The 13,118-nt window shown below is 49.2% G+C and overlaps 1 protein-coding gene across 3 annotated transcripts in view; it reads right to left on the bottom strand.

The window, feature by feature from the left end:
* Positions 1–13,118, bottom strand: part of LOC133347250 (ninein-like protein) — a 91,473-nt gene extending 78,355 nt beyond the window's left edge. For 2 of the 3 annotated variants that reach the window (XM_061559360.1, XM_061559362.1), the window contains exon 1: positions 12,709–13,118. Coding sequence is in view for 1 of the 3 variants with exons in the window: in XM_061559362.1 (XP_061415346.1) it covers positions 12,709–12,756 (48 nt within the window). In the remaining 2 variants the exon portion in view is untranslated. The remainder of the gene's footprint in view (positions 1–12,708) is intronic. The other variant, XM_061559363.1, reaches the window with a different exon arrangement.

The following is a 13,118-nucleotide window of genomic DNA, read 5'->3' as shown; positions in this document are numbered from 1 at the left end:
GTGTTCGAGCACTCAACCCACAATTGTAGGATTGTGAGTTGTTATCTCGATGGATGATTGAATAGGTGGTAGTCCATCATATAAGGAGGTACTCAGCATAATCAAAATCACCTTGTGAGAGGTCAACAGTGATCATCCTTTCGAGAAATAACCCCGACACAATCGCTTTAACATACATTTCTGCCAATGACTTGGACCCGGATAATAGAGATGACTGCACGTCTGAGCTGTTAGATACTTTGACTTATTTTCTTTAATTGTTCATAGTGGTCTCTCTCGCTAGCATTTAATTTAACGAGTGAACCAAGCAGAGCCCATTCACTCCCTATTCTCACTTGTTTATCCATTGTTCATCCAACTCTGCAAGATGGGGGGGGGGAGTGCATATGGGGGTGATTACAATCAAAATATCACACAAGAGTCGTGGAGTGGACAGGTGGCCAGCCAGATGGGCACCGTGGGAAGAGTTCTTGCACAGGACACAGACCAACATGATGAGTCTCCTGCTGCAGCATATTTGTGGTTGCCACAAGGATAAATGGTGCCTCTACATAAGGTAATAGTTGGATTCTTGGTTCTTTCGGTAAAGTCACGTAGATAGAAAATAAAATACAATTTAAAAACATTTATTTTATAGAAATAAAAATAAAAAGTTTTTTTTTTATCTACGTGACTTTACCGAAAGAACCAAAAGTATGAATTCCTGCAGTCACGAAAGTTTTAAGTCAAACAAGGTAATAGTAGTTGTCTTTATCACAACTGTTTCTTCAGTGGCAAGCTCAAGGCTCCAAAGGCAACAATCTACACCTCCCGTTTTCCAGCTGTTGTCCTTATAAAACTGACTTGGCATCCAGCAGGACACGATTCTACATTGCTCTACGAACCTCGCAAATGGACTATGAAATCCTGGGATTCTATAATTGCAGAGAAGTGGCGCATTAATGAGTGCCACTGCAAGCTAACATCAGTGGTGAGTGTGATACGTGAATGGGTCCTGGGCACGCCTACTCCTTCATCAAGTCACACTGAACAATATGGGCAACTATGGTCAAACAATCCCCTTTGATTGTCACGGTCTGAAGGGGCTCTCATCCAGCTGTGGATTGCCGAAGGACTGTACACTTTTATTTCTAAAAGATAACATGTTACGAAGCTTACCAACGGCTTTCTTGAAAAAGTGATAGTGAACATCAATGACCGTTAGTTATTTAAAATATACTTATTAAAATGTCTAATTATAAAATCTTGTAATAATGTATTGGGTAAAATAATCTTGCAATTTCATGTTAATATCATTGTCTGGTTAATGGTCATAGCGTTCAAATACAATTTTTAATCATGTTAATAATATTCTGGTAGAGGTAAAATGGCAATAATAATTCAGCACATTATTGATGCATTCGAGTAATAGTCAAAGTGTCTCCCCTGTTCAAATGAGCATTGGGTCAGTGTTGTCCCTGAACTTGTTGTGGAAATTCCACCTTCCTATGACAGGGACCAGCCGAGTATAGAAGAATGACTGGACAAAGGGCTGTCACAGGTGGACAATCGCTTTTGCATAAGTTAAGAACTGCATATACACAAGTTGTATAACCAAAACTTGCAGATCCACCACATGTGGTTATTGCATTGCGCTTGTAGGCATAACTGTATGTTTGTCATTAAACCACGCACTGTAATGGTTGCGTAAACATCTTCAATGTGGCCACACCAAATTCCCTGCCTTTCCATAATGACTATGCGTAAATCGTTAATTGGTGCAAATGTGCAACCTTTCACATTCTTATGACAAAGCCAAGAGTATCTGCTGCAGGGTGTGTACCAGCAAGTAATATTGTAGCCAGTTTGTATTAAGACAATGCAGTAGCCACTCAGCCAGTTGCTGGAGACCATTCAATTTCCAAATTATCCAGGGTTTTTTTTTCTGGCCTATCATCAAGTTACCATGAGCACACCATCTGCTGTAAAGCGAGCGTTTACGTTTCTGTGACATCACTTGCAAGAACACTTTTTCAAGTTCGTCAAGGTCCAGAAGCAATTGTGTTTAATAACTTGCAGATTTCATTCGCAATCAAATACGTGTTGTCATAGACGTGCTTAAAACTGAGAATGATTCCGTGTATTTTTGGAGCAACGAATGTTTTGGAGAGTATTTGTTGAGGTTTTGAATATTGAATGGGCCAAAGCTTTCTCCCTGTTCATACACGCCATTGGATGGTACTCATGTCCATAGAGGACCCTGAGCCAGTGCAATAGAAATTCCGTATTCCTTTATCAGAGGCCACTCTCGACTAAGAATGAACGATGTTAACTTTTCACAAAAACCTGATTTTTTTTTCAATCTCGAGAGCAATAATAAGCCGAGTCAATCCCTAAGAAGGATTTGAACTCGCAGTATTGCGAATACAGGCTTCTAACCACAGCACCATTTGGTCAGACAATTATGGAATACAGGTGTAATAAAAGGACTCAGACACTTCTTTCTGTCTTCGTGTCCTTTATTGGGTTCTTGTCTTCTCCCACACGGCACTCTGTTATAACTCTGTATTTATAGCCCCCGGCTGTTGACTGCTATTATAGCTTCCTTTCTCTTCCCGCAGACTCTCTGCTTCATCTACCGTAACCTCCTCCCTGCAGACTCGCTGCTACCCCTATGCAGACTCTCGCTGCCACCCCTATGTGCAGACCCTCTGGCTGCTACTGTATGCAGACCCGCTGCTGACTCTGTATGCAGCCCCGCTGCTGACTCTCTGTGCAGCCCCGCTGCTGACTGCAGCCTCCTCGCTGCTTCGGGTCGGTCACCGCTGGCCAACGGTGCCGATCCTCGCTCCCCCGTGTTCGTGGCGATCTCGCCACCCTCCGCTTCGCCCTTCGTGGCCTCTCTCTGTTCCTGGTTCCCCGTCACTCCCCATCCTCTTCCGGTTCCCCTCCTTCTATAGCTTAACCCCTCACCCCCCCACGTGACCTAACTCCTCCCCTCCTGACGTCACCTCCGGAGGGCCGTTTACGCCCGCATTACATCACCCTCCCCCATAAAGAAAATCCAGCCGATCTCGGCTGAATTGCAACCTGACAAGAAATGCGGGTGTAAAGGGCCAACACGTAAAAAGACACGAAGCATGCAACAACAATATAACAAGAACACAACACAATACAATTTTAACGAAACGTGAGGGATTTCGAGCGAGTACGGGTGGCCGGGCCGTCCCGGACGGTCGGCAGCCCACCCGCCGAGCGGGAACGTGGAAGGGTTTTAAGGGCGACGGGAGTGAGTTCATCCGTCGCCATTAGAGGCCCGCCACTGTCCCGGTCGCGCCCAGAAACATCCCGTAATCGCGTCCGCGGAGGGATAGGAAGAGCTGCAGGTCCCGTTGGTTCCGCGGCTCCGGTCGGCATCCCACGAGCGGAACGTCCTCCTTCCTGCTGCGTCACGGCCGGCTTGTCTGTGCCGGAGGGTCTTTCTTTGGGGCGTCCGCTGTCGAGGCCTCCTGCTGGGGCGGCCCCGGAACCCGGGCCCAGCAGTCTCTGGCATAGTGGCCCCGACGGCCGCAGCGGAAGCAGTCGACGTCGGGGCGGCGCGCAGCGGGCACCCCGTCCCGACGCGGCCGCACCGGCGGCGGAGCCCGCGGCCCCTGCCCGCTCCGGGCCGGCCACGGAGTAGAGGCAGCCGATAACTCCTTCTGGCCGGTCGCATCCGGCACGTACACGGCCTTTGTAGGGTCCCACCCTACGGCCCCCACATCGACGACAGGACCGCCCGTCCACGCCGTGACCTGTTTCCAGCGGCGGAGATTGAACTGGGCGTCCAAACACTTGGCCGCGGCCCGGGACGTGAGTTTTTCGTGACCGCACGCCGGCATAGGAATGCCACGATCTCGAGACAACTCCAACATCTTCCCCAAGATGAGTGGTTCCAGCAGGTCAGGCTCCGTCTCCGGGTAAGCGGCCATAGCGAGTTCCAACACGGCGCCCCTGTACGCTACAGGCGACTCCTCAGGTGCGCGTTGCCGCTGCACGAATCGGCGATGGGCGTCATCCGGTGGCTCGTACGCGTCCGCCATTTCATCGAACACCCCTCGCAGAGTTTTCTTCTTCGCAGCTTTTATAGAGCGAAAAAAACGAACAGACTCATCATCAAGAAGAGTCGGGAGCACCTCCAGTGCCTCAGCGTCCGTCCACCTTGCCATACGTACCGCCGCCAAAAATCTACAGGCGAACGCACTCCAATCGCCCCCGATGGAGAATTCTTTGACGGTTGTAAGGTGACGACTGCGACTCCTTAGCTTGCTTCCGTCCGTCGCTGACTCTTCCGGCGGTAAGTTCAGCAAGGCGTCGCAACGCGGTGTCGCCAAGATGGCGGACGATCCTCGCGGCGGCCCCAAAATGGCGGCTTCCCGCCTTCCGTGGTGCGCCACGCCCAAGATGGCGTCTTCACGCCGCGTGGCCGATGGCGGCGCCATCGAAGACAATCCGGGCTCCTGCCGATCACCACCATCACCATCCAACGCCGCCCTTGGCGTGACAAGGTCACACAACTCAGTGATGACATTTTTGAGAGTTGCCAGTTGCTCCGCCATCCGAGTCCATCTTAAATCCTCGTCCTTCAACGCAGATGGGTCGGACGAAGCGGCAACCTCCTCGACACCCGGGCCCTCACGGATCTCTCCCTCCGCCGAAGCGAAGCCGACCGCAGGAGGAAGATCGTCGTCGTCCGAAGATGAAGCCGACGCCGGAGATGGAATATTCTTTTTCCTCAATTGTTTCGCCATGCCGTTTCACTTCTGACTCCAGTGTAATAAAAGGACTCAGACACTTCTTTCTGTCTTCGTGTCCTTTATTGGGTTCTTGTCTTCTCCCACACGGCACTCTGTTATAACTCTGTATTTATAGCCCCCGGCTGTTGACTGCTATTATAGCTTCCTTTCTCTTCCCGCAGACTCTCTGCTTCATCTACCGTAACCTCCTCCCTGCAGACTCGCTGCTACCCCTATGCAGACTCTCGCTGCCACCCCTATGTGCAGACCCTCTGGCTGCTACTGTATGCAGACCCGCTGCTGACTCTGTATGCAGCCCCGCTGCTGACTCTCTGTGCAGCCCCGCTGCTGACTGCAGCCTCCTCGCTGCTTCGGGTCGGTCACCGCTGGCCAACGGTGCCGATCCTCGCTCCCCCGTGTTCGTGGCGATCTCGCCACCCTCCGCTTCGCCCTTCGTGGCCTCTCTCTGTTCCTGGTTCCCCGTCACTCCCCATCCTCTTCCGGTTCCCCTCCTTCTATAGCTTAACCCCTCACCCCCCCACGTGACCTAACTCCTCCCCTCCTGACGTCACCTCCGGAGGGCCGTTTACGCCCGCATTACACAGGTTCTAAAATAGAAATTATAATGGCAATCAATACTGTGCAAACAACTGCATCACTGAGCATCATGTAGGCTTGACTGCTCAGCTTAACATTAACTATGTACCAGCAAACTGTACCACTATTCTTAAAAGAGTATTTGCTTTTAAATTTCTCATGACATTTGAAATATTTCATCTTCGCAACCTCCACCACTTTGTTTTATACTCAGGGTCCTACATTCGAACAAGTGAGCATGATCCTCTAGCACCCCCAAGGCAAATGACACATGTAGTAAATATAATTTATCTGCTAGAAATTTAAACATAGTTTCATAACACTAAACATGTCTCAATACTGGATTACTTTGATAATCTTTTTTTTGTTAATTAATGTCAATTAGGGGGAGGGGACTATTCACGAATTATGACTCATTAACATGCATCAGCAGCGCATTTCACATATAGTGTGTCTTGAAAAGCTCAGATTTCACTCTGTACTAGACACAGATTTTTGCTCTCGCCATAGTCAATCATAAAGGGGCAAGATTTGACTTGAATAAAAATGTAGAGCTAATATAAACAAGTCAGAGTGTCTTGCTGTTCGAACAAGCAGAGGGGAGGTTGATGCTCATCTCAATTGACTGCTCTGAGCCACTTGTATACATTTCCACTTTCCCATGACGGAGTCCAGTCGATCTGTACAGTAACACACAATCACTGTCGACTTCCCGACAAAGTATAGCAGAGTCATAATTAGTTTTTTTTTTTTAATAAAACACGGAGGAATGATGGGGTGAGTTTATCTCGGACAATTGTGTCAGGATGTGGAATACGTACCACAGTATTAGAAAATAGATGCACATAATACTGGACGATACATTATGCAGAGCATACAGGAAGTGTAAATAGGGATTATCCATGTAGATGTATCTATACTGTAGTACATATTTTACAGTGGTAACAAAACCAGATTTCTAAACAACAGCAAAACTTCATCGTTTAATCCCCAGTGTTTTGTCTGCTGAACGTTATTCTTCCAACCGCTCAATCGCATTTGACATTTTCAGCACGTGCAGTAATTTGTACCGCATACAATGCAAACATCAAATCAATGACAGTGCAGCACTGTGGAGTACATCTTGTCAAAGAAATGGTCAGTTTCAATCGCACGCAGTCTTCGCTCAGCAACACTGCGTACAAGAAGAATAATGCGTCAGAGGATTTCCCCCAATCCCACCCCCCCCGAACACAATTGCCATCTTTAACTTAAGCATTTCGCAAATAGGTGGCACTTTGATTTAAAGCTTTCGTGACTGCAGGGATTAATATTCTTGGTTCTTCCGGTAAAGTCACGTAGAAGGGAAATAATAAAATTATAAAAATATAAAACAATACAAATTCTCACGACGTTTCGACTGCAACACAAGCAATCATCATCAGACCTGATGATTGCGTTTGTTGCAGTCAGGTCTGATGATGATTGCTTGTGTTGCAGTCGAAACGTCGTGAGAATTTGTATTGTTTTATATTTTTATTATTTTATTTTTTCCCTTCTACGTGACTTCACCGAAAGAACCAAGAATATAGGTGGCACTTTCTTTAGAGGCACAAAATCCCTCTTTAAAAATTCACATTCCTCTCCGTCACCATCGTGATGTGACCAAGGAAGATTCAATTCTAGGACTTGGGTGCAACTTCCACTGGCACTGCTGTCAGAGCAAGTGTGAGTGTGTGAAAGTGCACGTACACACTCAGGGCCAGTATCAGTGCTGCCGATTATCTGAACCGGTCCTGGGCCTCCCCTAGGTCGACTCAGCCTCAAATGAGTACCCGGTGCGGTGTGTAAACATCGCCACTGGGGAGACAAAGGCGGTCGGGCGTGGTGTTGGCCACCCACCCCCTCGTGTACCGTTCTGGCCTTCATAGGTGCTCGCTAACAGCACTTGCCCCTACAGTCTGTTAAGGCTACACGGGTGATCTTTGTCTTTGTAGTGTGCGCGTGAGTGTAGTGTGTGAGAGTGAGTGTAGTGTGCGTGAGTGAGTGTAGTGTGTGTGAGCCTGTGTGTGTGTGAGCCTGTGTGTGTGTGAGCCTGTGTGTGTGTGAGTCTGTGTGTGTGTGAGCCTGTGTGTGTGTGAGCCTGTGTGTGTGTGTGTGAGCCTGTGTGTGTGAGCCTGTGTGTGAGCCTGTGTGTGTGTGAGCCTGTGTGTGGGTGAGCCTGTGTGTGTGAGCCTGTGTCTGTGTGTGAGCCTGTGTGTGTGAGCCTATGTGTGTGGGTGAGCCTGTGTGTGTGTGAGTCTGTGTGTGTGGGTGAGCCTGTGTGTGTGAGTGAGCCTGTGTGTGTGAGTGAGCCTGTGTGTGTGAGTGAGCCTGTGTGTGTGAGTGAGCCTGTGTGTGTGAGTGAGCCTGTGTGTGTGTGAGCCTGTGTGTGTGTGTGAGCCTGTGTGTGAGCCTGTGTGTGTGTGAGCCTGTGTGTGTGTGAGCTTGTGTGTGTGTGAGCCTGTGTGTGTGAGCCTGTGTGTGTGAGCCTGTATGTGTGGATGTGAGCCTGTGTGTGAGCCTGTGTGTGTGAGTCTGTGTGTGAGCCTGTGTGTGTGTGAGCCTGTGTGTGGGTGAGCCTGTGTGTGTGAGCCTGTGTTTGTGAGCCTATGTGTGTGGGTGAGCCTGTGTGTGTGGGTGAGCCTGTGTGTGTGAGTGAGCCTGTGTGTGAGTGAGCCTGTGTGTGTGTGTGAGCCTGTGTGTGTGTGTGAGAGCCTGTGTGTGTGTGTGAGTCTGTGTGTGTGTGTGAGTCTGTGTGTGTGGGTGAGCCTGTGTGTGTGTGTGAGTCTGTGTGTGTGGGTGAGCCTGTGTGAGTGAGCCTGTGTGTGTGTGAGAGAGCCTGTGTGTGTGTGTGAGCCTGTGTGTGAGCCTGTGTGTGTGTGTGAGAGCCTGTGTGTGTTTGTGTGAGTCTGTGTGTGTGTGAGTCTGTGTGTGTGAGTCTGTGTGTGTGAGCCTGTGTGTGTGAGCGAGCCTGTGTGTGAGTGAGCCTGTGTGTGTGAGTGAGCCTGTGTGTGTGAGTGAGCCTGTGTGTGTGAGTGAGCCTGTGTGTGTGAGTGAGCCTGTGTGTGTGTGTGAGCCTGTGTGTGTGAGCCTGTGTGTGTGAGAGCCTGTGAGCCTGTGTCTGTGTGTGAGCCTGTGTGTATGTGAGAGCCTGTGTGTGTGTGAGCCTGTGTGCGTGAGCCTGTGTGTGTGCGAGAGCCTGTGTGTGTGTGAGAGCCTGTGTGTGTGAGCCTGTGTGTGTGAGAGCCTGTGAGCCTGTGTCTGTGTGTGAGCCTGTGTGTGTGAGCCTGTGTGTGTGTGAGCCTGTGTGTGTGAGCCTGTGTGTGTGTGAGAGCCTGTGTGTGTGTGAGAGCCTGTGAGCCTGTGTGTGTGAGAGCCTGTGAGCCTGTGTCTGTGTGTGAGCCTGTGTGTATGTGAGAGCCTGTGTGTGTGTGAGCCTGTGTGTGTGAGCCTGTGTGTGTGCGAGAGCCTGTGTGTGTGTGAGAGCCTGTGTGTGTGAGCCTGTGTGTGTGAGAGCCTGTGAGCCTGTGTCTGTGTGTGAGCCTGTGTGTGAGCCTGTGTGTGAGCCTGTGTGTATGTGAGAGCCTGTGTGTATGTGAGCCTGTGTGTGTGAACCTGTGTGTGTGTGAGAGCCTGTGTGTGTGTGAGAGCCTGTGTGTGTGAGCCTGTGTGTGTGAGAGCCTGTGAGCCTGTGTGTGTGAGAGCCTGTGAGCCTGTGTCTGTGTGTGAGCCTGTGTGTATGTGAGAGCCTGTGTGTGTGTGAGCCTGTGTGTGTGAGCCTGTGTGTGAGCCTGTGTGTATGTGAGAGCCTGTGTGTGTGTGAGCCTATATGTTCAATGGCTCGGAGCCAGCGGATAAAATGCGCGACCGTTTTTAAAGGAAACTCCAGAGAGAGAGAGGAGGGAAGGGAAGTGGGGGGAAGGGAAATTAAATAAATAAGAAAGAGGCAAATTCAAACGATGCTGGGAGCGCGGGAAAAAAATGCTACTGCCATTGCCCCTCGCTGCCCAACGAGAGACAGAGAGAGACACAGAGAGAGACACGCAGAGAGAAAGACACACACACAGAGAGACACACACAGAGAGACACAGAGAGAGAGAGACAACGCAGAGACACACCAACAGAGAGACACAGAGAGAGACACACACAGAGACACAGAGAGACACAGAGAGACACACACAGAGAGACACACACAGAGAGACACACACAGAGAGACACACACAGAGAGACACACGCAGAGACACACAGAGAGACACACACGCAGAGTCCCTTACGAGGGGGGGGGTGTGGATGGATAAAACATTGAGTACATGTGACGTTTCGGTCCATGACCCTTTTTGATCACACACCACAAACAGTTGCACCAGTGTGTGTCCTCATCCACACACACAGGCTGCGTTAGCGGTGAGCGAGCTGCTCTACCTCTACGAAACCCTCTGGGCGCACCGCGGTTCCTTGGGCCTCCCCTAGGTCGACTCGGCCTCAAAATGAGTAACCTGGTGCGGTGTGCAGTGAACATCGCCACCGGGGGGAGACAAAGGCGGCCGGGTGTGGTTGCTGGTGGCCTTCAGGGGTTGCTGCTCACTAACGGAACTTGCCAAGTCTGTTGTTGTTGGCAGGCGATACGGGAGAAGGGGGGGGGTCCTTCGTCTATAAGAGTATACATACAACACTAAACACTATACTACTTGTAGTAGGTTTTTACCCTTTAAACTGGTACAAAACTGACACCTTTATACAAGGTATCATGTTTGCAATAACCACAACACAAGCAGTCAAAATGCAAACAAAAATAAACAACTCTGATAATGATAATTGGTTTTTTACCCTTCTATCTGGCAACAAAACTGACACGCCTTTTGGCGTCATCTGGTCCAACACCATGTGAGACTAGGCTCTAAGGAAAGCTGTCTCGGGTGTGGACCAATCAACTTCAAGGACAGTGCACATTATCAGAGTTATGTTCTTTTGTTTGTATTATGACTGCAGGTATTGCGGTCTATGCAAACATGACTCCTTGTAAAAAGGTGTCAGTTTTGTTGCCAGATAGAAGGGTAAAAAAACAATTATCTTATTTTTACTGGCAAATGAGGTTCCCATAGTATAGAAACTCTGATAATGATAAAAATATGCACTGTCCTTGAAGTTGATTGGTCCACACCCGAGACAGCTTTTCTTAGAGCCTAGTCTCACATGGTGTTGGACCAGATGACGCCAAAAGGCGTACAACTCAAAGACAGCGCACTATCAGATACTACTTAGTGTTGTTTGTGAACATCTACCAGCCCTTCATCTCAACACTGATGGTTCAGTGCTTATTGCGCGTGTGATTGCAGATACAATAATGCACGGCAGCAGTGTAGCAAGCATGCAGTGTTGTTTAGATTCGTGGCATGTACATAACAGGGGTCATTGTACGTTTATATATATTTACACTCTGTACATTGAACTATACTGTGTATATCTTGAGTTCACTAAGTCACACTCCTGTCACTTGCAATTGATTGCGGTGTGTTTGAGTTAATGCAAGAGGATATGGCCATTGTACGTTTACATATATTTACACTCTGTACATTGAACTATACGGTGTGTAACTTGAGTTCACTAAGTCGCGCCTGTCACTTGCAAGGACTTCATTCACTTGCAAAGACCTCTTGCAAGTGACTGTGGGTGGTGGGAGCGGTGGTGCAGCGGTTAGCGCGCTGCGCCATCGACCCCGGCCACCCGAGTTCGATTCCCGTTCACGGCCAACACCGGTGACGATTATCTGTACCGGCCTCCTCCTAGGTTGTCTCGGCCTCAAATTGTTGTACCATAGGCGGGCGTGGTGCCGGCCACCCCAATCCGCTCGTTGTGCTTGCCAATAGTTATTTAATGACAGTCCCATTCGGCCAGGAGAAGAAAAAAATATTTTAACATCCTCTGCTACATATCGGTAGACGATTTCCACGCGAAGTTACATTTGCTGTACTTTTCGCACGGGTGTAGACGTTTCACACTGCCAGAGACACCCTCAAGGTACGGGCAAGTCATTCGCGAACTCATGGGACTGACCGTGTGGGATTATCATTTAGATACAAATCCAAATGACAGCCCCATTATGCACGAGGATGACTTTGTAACTCTTATCAAGGTATCTATGACGTTATTTTGTTGCTCGTACCATTCACGACTTGACAAGGCGATGCGCCCCAACGCAAGCACACATCAAGATACCGGTGTCGTCAACGAGGGCTTTCTCTTCCACAATGTCCGTGCTTCTTATGTGCTCCACCTGTATCTGACATGCTACAGCGTGTGCGGTGTGTATCCGTATCCTGAGAGTGTATCCCACCCCCTCATGCTGTGTTGGTGGTGGTGTTGGTGGTGATGAAGACATCACACAAACACAGCGCCCAGGTGATGCCAATTCACCAAGACACACAAAGACCCTGGCCGACATTCTCTCTCTCTCTCCGCCCTGGTTGCACGCACATCCATGCAGGGCCCCACTGCTGTCACGGCACTAATCGCGACACTCGTAGGTTTATTCGGTAAAGTCACGTAGGTAAAAATAAAAATAAATAATAAAATTAATAAAAATGCTTTTAAATAAAAAAATGCTTTTTTTACCTACGTGACTTTACCGAAAAAACTTAAGAGTATGAATCCTTGCGGTCATGAAAGCTTCAAATCTAGAACTAATCGCGATCTACAATGACCTGGTGTCAAACATCCACCGCTTGCGTTTGCTTGTTTGTGTGTTTGACCGGACTTCGAAGCCCACGCCTGGGACACGTTCAGACGTCAATCGTCACTTGACGTTGGCAGCAGCCGTCGACCGGAATCGAACTTAGCCGGCCGGGTATCAAAAACGTAGTGCGCTAACCACTGCGCCACCGCTCATAGCCCCCCCTCCCCCCCGGTATAATTCATAAAGTGCCATGACTTGTGATATTATAACACGAGCGAACTGAATATAATCATAGCCGACCTGGGCAGGTAGCACTGCCTTGTACAAACATCATTACACACGAACACGCGCGCAATGGATAGAGAGTTCAAACAGAATTTTCAAACACGCATATTACTGTACGCATACATGTGGGATTGTGTACATAAGCAGCACACGTGCTCATGCACAGGCCACATGCATGCGTAACAAAGTCACGGCATAGAGACAAAGATCCCTTTAAATGGGAGCGCGTGTATTTGACAAAGCACGTGCACAGAGCGTGCGCTTACACGCGTGGCACACAATGACTAAAGTACGTGACAAGACTTGGCTGTGTCGTGTACATGCACACGTGTGTGTGTGTGTATGTATGTCACATGTACACGTATCGGTATCACGTACCCCCACCCCGCCTCGTGTGCTCCAGTCCCGCCGACAACTCCTCTTCATCTGCGGAACAACGAGCCTCGCTCCGACATCATCTTCAACAAGTCGAAATCATCCGCAAATCCCTGGTGCCTCTTCTTCCCTTGTGCCTCGCCCTATGTCCTCCTAAACAAACCCCCCTTTATTATAACGCCACCAAGCAACGGCGGTGAGAGCAGCAGCCTTCCTTTAAGAAGTATATCTATATATTTGTTTGTTAATAATTATTATTATCCAAGTCGGGTAGCGCGTACGAAACACGTCCTGCCCGCAACACAAAAGTTGCAACAAACTGCGGCGCGCCTCCTCGTAAAGCAACGGGGCTTGGCTGACGTCTCCGGTGATTCACGTTCCCCTCCCCTCCGCCTCCTTCCCTTCCTCTATTG

The sequence above is a fragment of the Lethenteron reissneri genome, chromosome 25 (assembly GCF_015708825.2).
Source record: "Lethenteron reissneri isolate LAM-NWPU_2019-01 chromosome 25, ASM1570882v1, whole genome shotgun sequence".
NCBI lineage: Eukaryota > Metazoa > Chordata > Hyperoartia > Petromyzontiformes > Petromyzontidae > Lethenteron > Lethenteron reissneri.
This window is presented reverse-complemented; position numbering and strand designations above follow the sequence as displayed.